The sequence below is a fragment of the Carlito syrichta genome, unplaced genomic scaffold, assembly GCF_000164805.1.
Source record: "Carlito syrichta isolate Samal-C Ts95f unplaced genomic scaffold, Tarsius_syrichta-2.0.1 Scaffold302577, whole genome shotgun sequence".
Classification (NCBI taxonomy): domain Eukaryota; kingdom Metazoa; phylum Chordata; class Mammalia; order Primates; family Tarsiidae; genus Carlito; species Carlito syrichta.
The window spans coordinates 23,426-41,121 of NW_007246673.1; the positions used below are offsets into that span (position 1 = coordinate 23,426).

At 40.7% G+C, this 17,696-nt stretch overlaps 2 protein-coding genes across 2 annotated transcripts; both read right to left on the minus strand.

The window, feature by feature from the left end:
• Positions 1-623: 623 nt before the first annotated feature.
• RNASE4 (ribonuclease A family member 4) lies at positions 624-7,824 on the minus strand. Its single transcript, XM_021711765.1, has 2 exons — positions 7,712-7,824; positions 624-1,859 (listed from the first exon to the last, which is right to left on the minus strand). Exon 2 carries the CDS (start codon positions 1,840-1,842, stop codon positions 1,399-1,401), a length of 444 nt encoding a protein of 147 aa, XP_021567440.1. The 5' UTR covers positions 1,843-1,859; positions 7,712-7,824; the 3' UTR covers positions 624-1,398.
• ANG (angiogenin) lies at positions 7,199-7,809 on the minus strand. Its single transcript, XM_008056920.1, has one exon. The coding sequence runs from the start codon at positions 7,795-7,797 to the stop codon at positions 7,354-7,356; it is 444 nt and encodes a 147-aa protein (XP_008055111.1). The 5' UTR covers positions 7,798-7,809; the 3' UTR covers positions 7,199-7,353.
• Positions 7,825-17,696: the final 9,872 nt, after the last annotated feature.

A 17,696-nucleotide genomic window follows, 5' to 3' on the forward strand; every position in this document is an offset into this window, starting at 1 on the left:
CCAATGATCTCCACCCTTCTGCCCACTCCAAACCCCTTAAAAATCCTAATCCCAAACTCCTCAAGGAGACATCTGAGGTTTCCTCTTATCTCATTTGGCAACCCTATGATTAAATCTCTTTCTCTGCTGCAACCCAGTGCCTCAGTGCACTGACCTGCCATGTGCACCAGGCAATGGACATGTAGTTACGTGCGGACTCCCTTGGAGGGAGATAATGGTGATTGTATTTTGTGGAGATGCAGCTTTAGTCAGAAAAGGGAAGTTCAGATAAGATCGCTTTCTGTATCTGCTGTAAATCAAATGTTTTCACACACGTAAACACACACACACACACACACACACACATACACACACACACACTCTTTCCTTCTTTAGCAGCAAACATCTTCATATACCTCTGCTTCCTAATTTGTTTCTGAATATTCAAAAGAGGAAGGAAGGGATGTGAGAACTGTCTTTCAGAGGAATCATTTCCTCTGGAGTAAATGAGAAAAATCTTCCATGTTGTGGTCATGGATCTGATGAACGTTAGTCTTTGATCAGAGTTTTGGAGGCTATTAAAGTAAGATTAGAGAAAGATTAAAGAAGACAGGAGAAAAAAATAATAATTCCGTAGCACAGTCTTCTCTGGTATATTTTAAGTCCTTTATTATATGAAAAACATGAAAAAGCATTTGGTAAAGAAGCATAAATGAGTTTTAATGATCTAGTACATTTTTCACACCCTGACTTTCTAGGGTGACTCAAAGGTTTGGTAAAAGAAAGAGAAAATTCCTAATATAATTTTTGACCTTATCAGACCTAAACATAACAACAATATGAAATAATAGAGTTTATTTTGCTGGCATACATTTCCAAATGTTTAATGTTTCTCCAACAGCTGATTTTTGGGGATAACAAAAAGCAGACACTATCAAAACACTCCTTGTGATGAAGTAGAAAAAGCCCTGAATGAGTAGCCAGTTAAACAGAATTTTTGCCTCAACTCTTCCACGAACTTTAGGGTCTTCAGCAAATCCCTTAACTTCTACATATAACAGCATTATTGGGGGTGCTCATGGTATTAAAATGAGATAACATAGATGAAAGAACTTTGAAATGCTTGAAATGCTATATAAATATACATAATGACTAAATTCCAACAGATAGGATCTGAGAGAGCTAAGCTAATCAGTATTAGAAAAGGAAGCTTATTACAGAAAAGCACAGGCTCATTATAGGTTTATGTCTCCATTTCTCTTTGATGCAATGTATTCAATAGAATGGGATATATAGAGAAAAGTAATAAGAAATAAGGAGAGGAGACAAAGCCTAGGACAGCTCAAATGCATTAACTCATTGCTATTCAAGGAGTAAGTTAAAGGCCAACCACAGGCCATAATCCCTGCAGGGAGGCATCTATCTGTCAAAGTGCACAGGCACTGCTGGGTCACCCTCACAGGCAATGACAACACGCCTAGTGCTTGCCGTAGCTCGATATCTGCAGTTGGGAGCCTTGGAACTTCCTGTCTCCCTGCAGTCTGTGACTTTCACTACACCCTCATGGCAGTTCATCTTGCCATTCTTGCACTGGATATTGGTGGTCCTGCAGATACTACGAATGCTCCAGATGTCTTGATGGATGAAGGTGTTGAAGCGCTTACACTGATACAAAGTCATCTTCCGTCTTTGCATCATCAAGTTGCAGTAGCCATCATTCCCACCTGTCCCCTCAGGGTGCACATGTTGTCGCAGGAATCTTTGGTACATGTGATCCTGGCCATGGGAGGGCTCTATCAGCCCCAGTCCCAGCAGGGTCAGCACCAAGAGCAGAAGCAATGAATGGATCTTCTGCAGAGCCATTAGTACCTTAGTGGTACCTAGAAGAGAAAGCAAGGGGCAGGAGAAAGGTAAGAATTGGACATTGGAAAACGGTGTTGAGAACAGCAAGTTGACATTTCCTTGACTCCATAATCTCTTTTCTTCCTTCTTTTGTATACCATCTCCTCACTCTTCTCTTCTCACCACTTTTTCCACTCTTGCTTCCCCACGAGTAAATAGTTTGCAAACACGGTCTTCTCTGAAAGAAAGAGACTTTCTTTTTTATAGAGAGAAGTTGCTCTAGCTGGTACAATGACTCAGGGCAGGCAGAGACTGACTGACTGGATGACTGCCAGGGCTGTGTGGTCGCAAAGAGAAAAGGTAAATCTATATGAAACTGGAGTTTCCTCTCTTGAGGAAATCACCTAGGTGCATGGTCTTTGGGGAGCGTTTGGTTTCCTGGAGGCTCCAGTTCCCAGCAGTTTGGATAGACTCAGGATTTATCAAAGAATACCTTACATCTAAGAATCCAGGAAGGTGTAGAAAGAGGATAAAATAATATTTAAGTTTAGCCTTTCTTCTCATGTGACTATTCTTATTTTTTATAATTTTATTATTTTTGCATTTTCTTTTTTATTCTCATGTGGCTATTATTCTAAGGTGTAAAATCAAGTCCTTTTGGAAATACTGTCAATCCTATTTAAAAAACAGAGTACAACACCATGCTTAGAAGATAGTAGATAATAACTATGGGTTGAATTAACTAATAAATGAAATGAGTAAGCTAGTGAACACATGAAATTAAATGGGTATAGATAATGAAGGTGTTTCCCAGGCTTGTAGAATTAACTACTAAGAAAAGATCAGCCAGGCTCAGTGGCTCGGCCTGTAATCCCAGCGCTTTGGGAGGCTGAAGCGAGTGGATCGCCTGAGCCCATGGGTTCGAGACCAGCCTGGGCAACTTGGCAAGACCTTGTCTCTACAATAAATCAAAAATTAGTCAGGCGTGGTAGTGTGCACATCAGCTATTTGGAAGGCTGAGATGGGAGGATCACTGGAGCCCAGCAGGTCAATGATGGGGTGGTCGTGAGTGTGCCACTTCACTCCAGCCTGGGCGACACAGTAAGACCCTACCTCAGAAAACAAAAACAAACAAAAAAGAGAAGCTCGGTGGAATATTATGCAGCCGTAAAGAAGGACAAACATATGGACTTTGTAGCAACTTGTATGGATTTAGAGTCTATCATGTTCAGTGATCTGTTGCAGAAACAAAGAGCAGAATACCATATGTTCTCACTCATAAGTGGACCTTGAACAATTATCATAATACTATAAGAAAAGGATTGGAAGTAGTGGAAAACTGCCAGAGGTGGAGGGTGGGAATGGCAGTTGAGGGAAACTGCTAGGGGAGGGAGGGGCACACCTCATCAACAAGGCTACCGCATAATGAACATTTGTATACCTAATCCTGAATTGTACCCCACATCATTTTTTTATTTTTAACCTTTTTATTTGCAATAGCTTCAAATATACAGATACATCATAAAAATAAAAATAATATGACAATACCCAAAAATACCACATTTACTCAGATTCACCTGTTTTTAACATTTTACCCCCTTTTTTCTATCATTAGTACTATTTATTAATGTATCTAGTTATCTAACTATATCAAATTTTTTTCCGAACTACTTGATGGTAAATTAGATAGATCATGGCTTTTGACATGTATCAGTGTGTATTTCTTTTTTAAAAAATTTTTAAAAAATTTTAAAGATGTACCCCTACATCTTTAAAATAAAAAAAAACTTTAAAAAAAGAAAAAAAAAAAAGAAAGAAAAGCTAAGAAACATTTTAAAAAAATCTAAACAGCACAATCTCCTCAAGAAGATTTGAATTGTGTCTTTTTTTTTCCTTTGCTGTTTCTATGTATAGCCTAAAAATCTAGACCCTGGCAATACATTGCATGTCCTTGGTGGCCTTCCTATCTTGTCAATATTTGTTCATTGTTGTCTGCCTTCTCTAGTTGCAGCATCATGGTATTGTCACCACTTAGCAGAGGAAAATAAACATGTATTTTATAGCATAAAAGAAATTCAGAATAAAAACAAATAAAGCATTGCCTTGTAGTGTCAGAACATTCATTGCTTTTGTTGATGATTAAAGAAAGGAAACCAGGCCTATCTGACTCTAAACCCTCTGCTCTTTCTATCATCCTCTACTACTGCTCTCATTCCTCTACCCAAATTTCAGGATATTAAGGGCACTTATGCTCAGAATTCCTACTCTCCAGCTACAGAGTTTAATCAAGGGTAGAGATGGGATCACTCCCTAAAGTCTATCGTTTGATTAGTGATAATGAAAGCAGTATCAAACATAGCTATTGTTCTCTTAAATGCTATCTCCTATATTTACAGCCACTTTTTGCCTTTGCACAGAAAAATATAAAGCTCTATGTTGTATTCCTGTGCTGTAGTTGTAGATACGAGATACGGTGTTAGGAAGAGAGGGAATAAAGGGGTTGTAGGAGGAAGAGTTGCAGGGAGAGATGATGCCTGATTATTTCCTGCCTTAAGATTGATGGATACAACTTCTGAAGGTACCCTTAGCACTTCTGTTACAACTCCAGTAGAACAATGTATTTTGGGGTGTTTAGCCAGTGACACTTCCAGTCTTACATGGCTTTATCTTTCTCTCATCCTGATTCTTTTTGACCAAGAATAAGTTTTAGCAAGATAACTGGCTCCAGAAAAGACCTAAGTATTTATGAGAGAATAACTCAGGACCTTAGCTACACTAATCAACTGCATCAATAAGACAAGAACAAACATTTGAAGACAGAAGTCCAATGCAGATATCCATGGGTGCATCTCAAGGCTCTAGCTATAAGAGAAGATGAAATTCTCTTCAAATTATCCCAATGTATATGTTTGGTCAGGATTTGCCCCAAATTCTTTTTTCTACTGTACCACCCTGACACTTAATAAGAACTTTTTTTTGACACTGTGGTCCCAGAGACCTAGGTGTGACATTTGGGAAATTACTTAACCTCTCTCACCATATTTCTTCGTAAGCAAAATGAACATAATAATACTAACCACTTAGGGATGTTATGAAGAATAAATGAGAAAATCAACGTGAAGTGCTTATCACTTACATGGTATGTGCTCAGTAACTGTTGACAATTACTGTATTACTTTTACCATTTGTATTTTTCTTAGTTTCTTCTGCTTTTTCCAATCTGAATGAAAATAATGAATGACTACATTGAGTTATTCTCAATACTAGATTCTTGACTACATATATTATTGAGCCCTCTTTACTTCACAGAGTTAACTGTATTCCCAAGACATTGGAAGTCTGTTTTTAAATGATAAAATATCTAAATTACTGGATCCCTAGAGAACTATTTCCTCTCCATATTGCTTGGATTTCCTTTTTCTTACATGTCACCATTCTTCAAAACTCAACATTTTGGGTTTTTTTCCTCTTCTCCTTGAAAAGCCAACAGTCATAGCTGACCAGGACTTCAATTCCTCAAATGACTCACTTAAGATAAAATGACTTGATATTTTATTCTAAACAGTTTTGGCTGTGATAGAAAAGGATGAAAGCAAAAAGGATTGTCTACCAGCTGCTATCACCTTTGGCAGGTCAGAAAGCACCCCCATCTTACTGTCCATGTGATTTCAGCTCCTAACACCAGGGCTAGAATGCTCCAAGATGTTTGGAGAAGGTGTGAGTTTTCACAGCTATGGTAATCAGTCTAACAATGGTCCATGGCTTTGACTTTTCACTTCAAGGCTTTGAGTGAGGCAATGGTCTTGAGTAACTTTGCCTCACCTCAGAGAGACAGCACCCAGTGGAGAACTTGAGAAAAGTGTCCAGATAGTCTACCAAAACCCATTCTCACTTTCTGAAGAGTTTTTGAGACTTTGTAATGAGGCAGATTTTTTTCCTTTTTTTTTTTTTTGAGGTGGAGTCTCATTTTGTCACCCAGGCGGGTGTGCAGTGGCATGCTCATGGCCATTACAGTTCTGACCTGCTGGGCTGAGGTGATCCTTCCACCTCAGGCTTCCAAGTAGCAGGAACCACAGGCATGTGCCACCATGCCCAGCTAATATTTTGATTTATTGGCGAGATGAGGTTCTGCCGTGTTGCCCAGGCTGGTCTCGAACCTGTGTACTAAAGCAATCCTCTCACCTTTGCCTCTCAAAGTGCTGAGATTACAGGTATGAGCCACTGCACCTGGCTAATAAGGCAGATTATCTAATAATAGAGGTTTGGAAAACTCTTTTTCCTATTTTCTTAGGAAACGATAGTGTTTAAAATTTTGAAATAGACTAACTCAAGGTGAAAAGGTTCCTGTGCTAAGCATACATCAGCAGCCAACTTCTTAAGCCCCTTCCTGAATTTGAATATTTTCAGTAAAGCTGAAAGGGCCCAGGTGGTACCTTGAAATTGGTCTATAACCTGGGTATAGGGGAGCTAGGGCATTTGGTCCATTTTAGGGCAATGCAGGCAGCAGGAGAGGCAACAGTAGGGAATTCTGCAACCATGAGAATCACAAGGCAGAAAACCAGTGATTTATAATTGCAATTTATTAACAACTACTTTCTAAATAAAATATACAGGCACCTGTTGATGGTAATTTGATAACAGGAAGCTACCCACCAAACCTATAGATTGATTAGTGCATTTTACAAAGAGAGTGACTGTTAACCTAAGTTATGTTTACTTGAAAACAAATCTTGAAAAAAAATCTTTCTAGTTTCCCTAAGACATCACAATTGCCAAATATTAGCTGAAAAAGTAAAATAGAGAAAATTATATAATCAATTTTTGAATTTCATATGAGATAATCCTGACAAGAGAATATCCTGAGAACACTCCATTAAAACCAACATCAAAATTGCCTCTTGCTTAAGACAAAAGGGGTCTACCCTGAATGAATTTTTGTATTCATGCTTAATTACGTGTGTGTGTGGTGTGACTATGAGAGGGAGGGAAGGAGCGGGGGAGGAGAGGATAATTAGATAATTAATCTGTTGATATGTTGATACTAGATTCTAAAATCTTCTCTCCAAGGTATCATATTTGTATTACTTAACAGAAAAAACAATTTGCCTCTATTGAGAATTCTGCTTAGTGGCTGTAAGTCCTGGACTTTTTTCCAGCTTTCTCTCTGGATCAACTTATCATCCTTTCCTTCACAAAGAAATAAAATCTACCTCCCCATGGACTAATAGGAAACTGACTTATAAGGAAACAGGCATTTCTATCCCATCCAATCGCCTCAGGGAGCAGCTAAATAGAGAAAATGGGGAAAGATCTATATACCAGGAAGTGGTGAAAAAACTCTGATTCTTACTGATTTCAGAGACATTTTATTTATTAGACATATTGTGAAACAGAAAACAAAAGATTCAGGCAGCTTGTTCTCTGGCAACAAATGTTGCCACTGCTGTTCTGGGGTGAAGAGAGGGGAAAGGCAAGGAAAGGAAGGCAAGGCCAGCTCTTGGCCACTGGCCTGCTGGCTAAAGGACTGGTCCTTTAACCTGTACGGATAAAGGACTGGTCCAAGTGGACAGGAAAGCCGTTTTCACAGGCAATAGCAATGGTTCTGAACCCTGCTGTGGCTCGGTACTTGCATGGAGGGCGGGGGGACCCTCCTTTATGGGTGCACGTGGTCATCTGGAAAGAAGACTTGCTTATTCTTAGGTTTTCTTTGTAAGGGCTTCCATTGCTATCGTCACAGATGGCCCTGATGCTGCGCTTCTTGCCATGAACAAAGGTGTTGACTTCTTTGCAGGGTGAGGTCAGGCCTCGTTTCTTCATCATGGTTTCGCAGTATTTGTCATCTCGGCCCCCTGGTTTGGCATCATAGTGCTGAGTCAGGAATTTTTCGTACCTGGCGTTATCCTGAGCCAGGGTGGGTAGGGTCAGACTCAGACCCAGCATGAAGACCAACAACCAGGGGCCCAGGTCCATCGACATCTCTTCTGCCACAGGCTCCTGCCAAAGGCAAAAGGAGTTGTGGTAGGGGCACAGAAAAGCATTGCCAAATTAGGCTAAAAGGACAGGGACTTTTCTCTCTGACAGGACATCATGAATTGGGTCTCCTCAGTCACCAAATTTTATAGTTTCTTTTCCCTTCTGTGTTAACCTCACATCTCTTGTCAATCCATTCCTTTGGAAAGTCTATTTAATAGTTTTCCAAACACAACTTCCAACCCTAACCATTCTTTCTTATCCCTTGGGTTCCCTGAGTATTTCTCGTTCAGAAACTGAATTCTTCCCCAAAGAACTAAAGGTATAGTCAGAAACTACCTTCTGCAAGTGACAAATTAGTTGTAGCATTACAAAGTCATCTGTACTCTTTAATTCATTTATTAATTCATTTAATAACAAACATTAATTAGCTCCTACTGAGTACCAGAGACTGCTGGGACACAAAGACCATTAAGATACACCAAATGCCATCCTAAAAGGAGATGTGCCGTCCATGGGGAAGGGATGGGAGCTCCAATTTGCTGAGATGAGATAGGAATAAGACAGACTTTTAGGGAGCCCTCAGCCTGGGGAAGAAGATTGTGGAAGACACATTCTCGGTACACAAGTTAGTTAGCCAGCTGTGAGGAAAGCAGTTAAGAGAAGTTTCTTCCTGAGGTGAATGAAGGCCGACATACCTCCCCAAGAAGTAGCTGGTTCAAGGCCAAAGGTGAACTTATTATGTACTGCTTAGAAAGAAGAGGGGGAGCGTGGAAGAAGCCATGTAATGCTTGGAGGTAGGTCAGCTCTTATAGAGGAGAAAGAGAAATTCACGCTTCTCACATTGGGAGCAATTTTCTAGCTTTTCCTGCATATGTACATAAACTGTAGATGGTTTATGGTATTAACCATGTGATCAAAATCTCCTTGGGCTTTTTCATCAAATCAAAGTCCTTACAATTTTCTGTAATAATTCTAATAATTCCTTAGCATCTTTCTCAAAAGAAGAAGAAGAAAGAGAAGAAGAGGATTCCTGCCACCATCACTCAAGAGTTGTCAGTCTCAATTTTGAACTCATACATCTTAGGTTGGTGTGTCATAGAGACCCAAACATACTTTCAGGTAAATACAGTGCTTCTTCCTGGAGCATCACTTGAACTCAATGATAGATCATTGAAAATAGAACTAAACAAATATGAGAAGAAGATTCCTGCCATCATCACTCGAGAGTTGTCAGTCTCAATTTTGAACTCACACATCTTAGGTTGGTGTGTCATACAGACCCAAACATACCTTCAGGTAAATACAATGCTTCTTCCTGGAGCATTACTTGAACTCAATGACAGATCATTGAAAATAGAACTAAACAAATATGAAAGATAACAAAATAGAAGACAAATTTCTTATGAACTTTAAATTTTCAATGTCTTATGAAATTTGAAGATTTGAGAATTTAAGCGTATTTGTCACTTGCAGAAGGTAGTTTCTGACTATATCTTTAGTTCTTTGGGGAAAAATTTAAAGACCGTTCATTAAAAAACCATCATAGATCTATCCTACAATATAGCCAATGTGAATATAAATGTGAATTATATAAAATGTGAATGCCTCTATATCTGTCAATAAATGACTTTTCACTGTAAAACTTAATTGATTGAATAATTCTGATTTTTAAATTTTTGTCTATGAATAGCTCATTTAACTTATGATTGGTTATGATTTCCTTGTAGCCATTACACATACTGAGAAATTCTTACAGTGGGAAACTCTGTCTTTAAAATTATTCTCAAATGTAATATAATATGAATCCGTATATCGAAGACATTAAACTAATTATTAACTTTTATTTTGTGCTTCTCGTGTAAGTAAAAAAGTCCTAAGTAGAACCTGAGCTGCTAATACCCCAAAAAGTCATTAGGTGGCAGTGGTGGATAGGAATGTTTACCAAGATCTTCTACTGTAGGGGAGACAGTTGGTCCTTGCAGGAGGTGCCAGTGCTGTACAGGTTGTAGGGACATTGTTTTTCACAGAAGGAAGGTGGAGCTGGTGGGCCTGCTTAGAGTTTTCATTCAAGCTCTCTATGCTTTAGATATTAAGACCAAGCACACCTCGTTAGATATAAGTGTCACAGCAAAAGCCACAAAGCTCAGGATCTGCCCATAAGAATATCACAAAATAAAGATTTTCCTGTTGTCAGGTTTCCTAGGTGTGATTTCCAAGTGTGCCATTACTCATGTGATCTTGGGCAAACAATGGACTATTTACCTGTCAGTGTTTCCTTATGTATAATCTACAGGGCCCATATGATTCACCTTGAATCACAGTGCTTGCTTCATAATAAAACCCTCAATATTTTTTTTACCCCAAAGAACCGGAGTTTATTTAGAAAAAATTGTGTATTTATTCTTACATGTTTAAACTTCAGTCATTTTCAAAGTACTCTGATGCAATACACCTATTGAGACACTTTTTCCACTGCTCAAAACAGTTTTTGAACTTGTCAATTTTGATGCCTTTTAGTACTTTTGAATAGTTTTCTTTTTTTATGATTGTCTTCATTTTCTGCTCATGGCCAAAGTTTGTTCATCTATAAAATGAGAAAGTTGCTAGCCCTAGAAGTTTGAAATTCTATAGTTCTCATTAAGCATAACAGATTTTGCTAATTTTACAGCGATCCTTTAATTACAGAGACAAATTTTGTATAAGTTAGTTGGTGCACAAGGCACCAGTTTGAACAAATAGATGACAGAGTGACCTGTGGCCTAATCTCACTGAGATGCACCATCCTTAAGGCTCGATATGCAAGCTAAGCTCACATATCACCTCTAGGTAAGTCACTCCGGTCTGCAGATGTAAAAGAATATCTTTGCTTGTGATTTGCAGAATTTACACATTCACTTTGTAACAACTCAGCTAAGATTTTCTCAGGCTTGCTAAGACATCCAGAAACCCAATCCCATAAGCACACACCATGACCACCAATATCTAACATCTGCTCTCTAACTAAACTTTTTGCCTCACATGATCACTTCTAAATTTCCCAAAAACAAGGTCAAATGGAATGGGGAAAGAACTAGTAAGAGACAGATTATTTGTGGCACAGACGTGAATCTGCCTAAGCCAAGGGTGCAGAGCCTCACATGTGGTAACAAAAGTCCCATATGCATATCCTCCTATACCCAAACACATAACTATCAGTCAGCTTTCTGTCAGTGGAATTTGTCCCAATTGTTTTTTAGGCTAACTTTATCTTGTCTCAAACACATCTGCTAATCTTCATAAGAATCAATATTCTCTTCCTCTCTTCATAGGCCGTGTTCTGTATTGAAGAGATTCATCAAATTTTATGCATCAGGAAGTTAACTTGCCAATTTATGATGAGTAACTATGGTTATGGTTATCATTTTCATAAATATGGGTTTACACTTTTATATACTCTAGGGTAAATTCCCCTAAAGCAAAATCATAACATCCAATGCATATTCCTCCCTTTATCTTCTTTCTTTCCTTCAACCTGTCTTCTTTTGATCTCAGGTTGTGTTCCACCTTTTTTTTTTTTTTTTTTTTTGGAGTCAGAGTCTCACTCTGTCGCCCAGGCTGGAGTGCAATGACATGCTTAAGGACACCGCAGCCTCGACCTGCTGGGCTCCAGCGATCCTTCTGCCTCAGTCTTCCAAGTAGCTGGAACTACAGGTGTGCTACCACACCCAGCTTATTTTTTGATTTATTGTAGAGCCAAGGTCTCACCAAGTTGCCCAGGCTGGTCTCGAACCCCTGAACTTAGGCAATCCTCTCTCCTTGGCCTCCCAAAGTACTGGGATTACAGGCTTGACCCAACATGCCTGGCCCACCTTGTTTTTAAAGAGCATCCAAAACTCTTGTAAGAAAGAAATTACCAGGGAAGGTTAGAAGGAAAGAATTCTAAAAACATACTTACTGTTTATTTCGTTGTTAAGCCACATATAATGTCTGTAATAGGGGTTGGGGGCAGGTGAGGACTCCAGATCCCCTTCAGCAAAGGGCTTCACCAGACTTTGGGGATTTTTTTTTTTACAATTTACAAATCCCTCCTAAACCTCCACTTATTCCCAGGCTCTCTATCTTCCCTTTATCCACATACAGGCTTTCAAAAGAAACCTGTTTTCATTGTAAGCTTTCTGATACATTTTCTATTTAACGCATGAGCATGAGCCCAAGAGGATTTAAGGGGGTGGAGGTGGGGGTGGGGGGAGAATGACTTCACTGAAATGGATGGATGGCTATAAATTATATGCATATATAAACAAATGAAAAATAGATTACCCAGAAGGAAGAATCTTACAAGAATCTGGAGTCAACTGGAGTCAACCGGAGATAGGTTCCACCTGTTTGTTCCTGGAGTCCTGGAGACGGAGTCCAGCTGTGTGTGGAAGCCCTTCCTGGTTCTGATTATATAATGTTCATAAAGAGGGTGGGGAGATTGGATCTAAGGATCCCCAATCTTGGCAGAGACATGAAAACCAAGGACACTGCGCTTGAACAAACAAGGAGAGTCATTCACCTCTCCCTGGGCATGACTGGGTCAAATATTTACCAACCAGAATGGACTAGAGATTTGTTCTGGGAGGCAAGGTTGATAAACATGGCCTTTTGTCCCAAAGCTACCCTTGTCTGCTGTTTCTTACTCTTGCCCATGACAGGACTGGGACTTCATTGTTCACATGCAATAGTCTGGGTCCATAAGACATCAACTCTGATCTTCCAGGCCAACTCCAATAACTGCCTTGGAAGATGTCACAGAGTAAGATACAGTCTTCCAGTAGGATGGTTTTCCACTGCACTTTCTATCTTTTCCCCTGTGCTTTCATGAACGGATGCTAAGCAGGTTCTTCCAAAGGTTTCACAGACCTAGGAAATACTTCTCGAGAAGGTTATGTGGCAACTATTAGTATAGTACCTTGTCCCTTAACCTCCCAGCTACTAACCCCTAGATGTATCCTTGCCACGTATCCTGGGCTTCTCCTTCCTATCATCTTTACCTGTCCACAAGAAACTAAGTCTGAACACTCAATTTTCTGTTCCTTGTAACACAGTTGCAAAATTGACTATCTTCACCATCAATGCAATGCTGTAGATCCATTGCTGGCCTAAAGACAATGCACTAAAGGTCACCAGGATCACTTTATAGATCCTAGAGTTTCCAATATTGGGCAGCAGCAGGATAGTGTTTCACAGGCTGCTAGCATTCACTTATGGTGGTGTTGGATCTAGAATAATGTTATCATTTAAAAAATTCTCAACCCCCTATTGTCATCCATCTACCTCCAAGTTTTCAATCAGCCTGCATTAAGGTGTCAACTAAAGACAGGCTGCATGCCAGTAAAACAACTGCAGTCGAAATCACCATGATGATTATAATAATCAGCGTCACCTTTCATTTTATGAAGCTCTCACATACATTACATTTAACCAGCACCAGGACTATGTGAGATAGGTATTATGTATGTCTGCTTTGCTAATGAAGAAACTCTAAGGTCAAGCAGCAGATAAACGGTGGAGTCAGACTTTGAACCCTTCATCGGCAGGGAGAAAATCTGCTGTCTTTCTAGGCTCAGCTTAAGCAACGCCTCCTCTGAGTCCCAAATGACCCTCCTCAATCCCATCCAGTCCTCAGAGGAGTTACCCACTTCACTTTGTGGATTCACTGTACCCAGCACATATCTCTAATGAGGCAAGCATGGAGCAGGTGTCCTAAAGTGACTGCACTAACTCAACTTCAGATGTGTTCAGGTGGTCTGAAAAGCTGTGAATCAGACCAAGGGAAGCCTATTGATGTAAGAGTCTTGTGTTGGCCCTGAGAAAGGATTCATCCTAATAGAAGAACATGATGGGGGGCAGGAGAAAGATACAGAGGCCAAGGAACAGTATTGGGAGAGTGGTACAGTGTGGGCCTTTTACAACCCCGTCTGACTCAGATTCCTAGGTCCCAGTGTTTCCGAATAAATTATTCTGGCTGTTTCCCTAGTAGTCAATTGAAGATGAGAGGCAGAAACTGGGAGAAAAAGGGAATTTATTTCTGTAACCAGGTTACAAGAAGACAGTCGGTAATTTTACCAAAAACCCACTAAAAGGCAGTGCACACTTACACATGGGCAAAATGTTTCCCTTTTGAGAACTTTTTTCATCAGGGTAAACAAACAAAAAAATTCTCTTGGGGTGAAAAGGGAATTTGTTTCTGTAACCAGGTTACAAGAAGACCTGGGTGAATAGGGAAGGTGGAGTATGGGGGTCATGCTGTTTTTGATCAAAAACTGTGGAACACTCAGTGCCAGGTGGGCCGGTGCATTGTCATGGTGAAAGAACCAGTCACTTATCTGCCACAACTCGGGATGTTTCTACTGCAAATCGTGGTGCAACCTTCTCAAAACTTCCAGATAAAAACTTTGGTTGATGCTTTCATAAGGAGGAACAAATTTCAAGTGCACTACAAGGGGCCTGCTTTCCAAAAGATAATTTATGGTTTTTTGGGTCCCCCTCCAATCTTGGGAAAATAAAGATTATTTGGGGAAATCTCTCTAAGAGTCAGAAAACACATAGCAAGTCAGTGTAAGGAAAGTTGACCACAAGGTTGACAGAGGGTGGTGCAACGGGTGGGCACAGGGGCAAAGTTCCTTCCCCCACATGAGGATCTTATTGGGATGAATTCGAGGCAAATCTAAAAACAAGAGCTAGAGCATCAGGGCAGACCATCTGCTCTGCCAGAAAAGAAGAGGGGGTTTCTTCAGGCATTCTCAACAGCGCAGGTCCCTTTGTATGGCAGGGATAGATCTCTCATAGGGAGCTAGAGCAGAAAAGGAGCTATGTGTAGGGGAAGGGTGCTAATTTGCAGGCATGCTTATACCCTCTGAAAACTTCAGGAATGCTAGGGAAGAATGTGAGCTGATCTGGAGTTCTCATGACTGGGATGGATCTGGTTTTACTTCAAGTTGTTGTAACCAGTGAAATAGGACTTTCAGCATTACTTCTTTGTTAATTTATCTCATTCTCTCTCCTTTCTTAGTATATAAAAGAGTGACTAACGCTTAGGTCCCAAATTTGTTCTTTTTGTTGTTGTTTTTGTTTGTTTGTTTGTTTCAGATAGGTTTCACTATGCTGCCCTGGTCTTGAACTTTCTGGCTCAAGGAGATCCTTCCACCTCAGCCTCCTTCCTGAGCTGCTGAGAATATAGGCATGCACCACTGTTCTTGGCTCCCAAATTCTTTTTGCTATTCCTTATGGTTTCTAGGATGCACCATCTTATCTCATTTTGGGGACCCCACCCATGCAAATTCTCCTGGCTCCTCTTAAAGGCTTACAAACACAATTGGGTTTAGTAGCAGTTACTAAATAAGGCAAGTCTGATTCCCAGGCAGGGCAGGAAGGCTTCCAAGGTTCCCAGGAAAGCTCTTCTTTTAGCTTACTATAATTCCTGAAATCCCACTGATATGCCTTCTTTTTTGAAGTTATTGGTCCTCACTCCAGTGCAAAAATCCCTAGGAGGGTAAACTCTTTAAACAGTTGTCAGTAACTTCCACATCCTTAGGCATATGCTTTAGAGCAGCAGTCCCTAACCTTTCTGGCATCAGGGACGGGTTTTGTGGAAGACAATTTTTCCACAGACAGGAGGAAGAAGAGTGTTGTGGGGGGATCATCAGGCATTAGATTCTCATAAGGGGTGCGTAATCTAGATTCCTCACTTGAGCGGTTCACAATAGGGTTCTTGCTCCTATGGGAATCTAATGCCTCCGCTGCTCTGACAGAAGTTGATGTCAGATTCTCCCTCCCCCCACCCACCTCCCACACCCAAGCCACTCACCTGCTGTGTGACCCGGTTCCTCACAGTCTACAGCCCAAGGGTTGGGGACCCTTGCTTTAAAGCCTATGCTATGAACAGTTTTAGGTAACCAGAAGGGACTGAGGATTTGAAGAGGAAGAACAGTGAGCAGCATGCAGAACCTGGAGGCGGATGAACCTGACCTGTTTTTCAGCTTTGTTTGGGCACAGTCCTGCTTGAGCTTTATTTCTTGTCCTCGTTCCTTCTCTCTGCAGCCCTAACCAAATCCTGAGCTAAAAGGAAAAAGGTTGGAGGCAATGAGAAGAGGACTAAGCAAACTGCCATAAGGTACTTTCCCTCGGTATCTGGTGTCTCAGGGGTACTGGAGTCTCTGGGAAGGAAGGAGCAAACATGCTTCTGACCAGTATTGACAAACACCAAAGCCAAAGTTTGTTCTGCCAAATGCCAAAGCTCAAGTGTTTCGGGAACAAAGAGAAGTACTGAAAAGTGGGCCCCATAGAGTGAGGCCTCTACTGGCATCTGATAGAATACTGAAATGCCCACTTGCCTTTTGTGGGCAAGCATACCATTTGTGAGTGGTTCCTATTTTAAATTAACCACACATCACTGAAGAACTGAGTTCCTAAAAGTCATCAACCACTTATTTGTTAGGACGGGAGAGCTGCCAGGCTCATTGCAACACCCCATTGCCTCAGCAGTCTTGGCTGGACACAGCAGCCACTCCCACAGCCTGAGATGACAGGATCGATATCTTATTTAATAAATCACCCAAAAGCAGAGCTAAGGTACTCCACCCCAACAACAAACAACCCACACAAGCCTGCACATGCACATTCCCATGGCCTGAACCACCAATTCAAGCACTAACTCACACAAACAAAGCAGTCTCTGATTTTAGCGTTATGCAATGAGGGATGGGAGGACCTGGATACAGTCAGGACCCTTCTCTGCCTCTGGGTTTTCACCTGACAATGTTTAGAGGATTCACAACCTGCCTGCAAGTTGACACTGCAAAAAGTCAGTTTTTCGTTCTTTGGGTTTTTTTTTTTTTTTTGAGTTGGAGTCTCACTCTGTCGCCCAGACTGGAGTGCAGTGGCCGCTCCTGGACACCGCAGCCTCGACCTGCTGGGCTCCGGCGATCCTTCCGCCTCAGCCTTCCGAGTAGCTGGAGTTACAGGCGTGCACTACCACGCCCGGCTGATTTTTTGATTTATTGTAGAGATAAGGTCTCGCCAAGTTGCCCAGGCGGGTCTCGAACCCACGGGCTCAAGCAATCCACTCACCTCAGCCTCCCAAAGGCGCAGGATTACAGGCTGAGTCACTGAGTCCGATTTCTTTGGGGTTTTTAAAAGTTTTTTCATTTTCATCTTATTTATTATCTCAGTCTGTTGACCAGACTAGAGTGCAGTGGCACAATCACAGTTCACCACCGACTCGACCTCTTGTGCTCAGGTGATCTTTCCACTTCAACCTCCCGAGTAGGCAAGTGTGGTGAGGTCTCACTATGCTGCTCGGGTTGGTCTCAAACTCCTGGCCTCCTACCTTGGCCTCACAAAGTGGTGGGATTACGGGCATGAGCCACTAAGCCTGGCCCTGTTTTTCTTCTAAACTTGGCACAAGGAGTTTATGTTGAGCCAGAAAATAGGGTTTTGGAAAAAAAAAGTTTTACTATTTTATTAAAATGCATCTAGGCACTTACTCATTTGTGTTTCAAAATACTTACAACAGGGAATTATAATTCTATAATTAAAGAACATTATATCTTTGCTAGTAATTTTAATACATGTGAAGGAATTGCCAGTTGGGAAAAATATACTCACGTATTTTTAAAATGTTCTGACAGCTAGAGCTTGAAAGTCATTCCTCTTTTCCTGGAATTTTTTACTATGTCTCTCCCTCAAGCCTCTAGTGTCCCAGCACACAGACAAAGGAATCATGAGTTCTCCTTCCAAAGACTCTGGTGTTGGAGTACTTTCCCTCTTTATAGAGAATATATGTTTAATTGTCATTAGGGCTAGTTATAAAATTAGGTAATAGAAGGACTAGACTAAATAATTTCTAAGCTCCCTTGCAATTCTAACTTTTTTAGGTC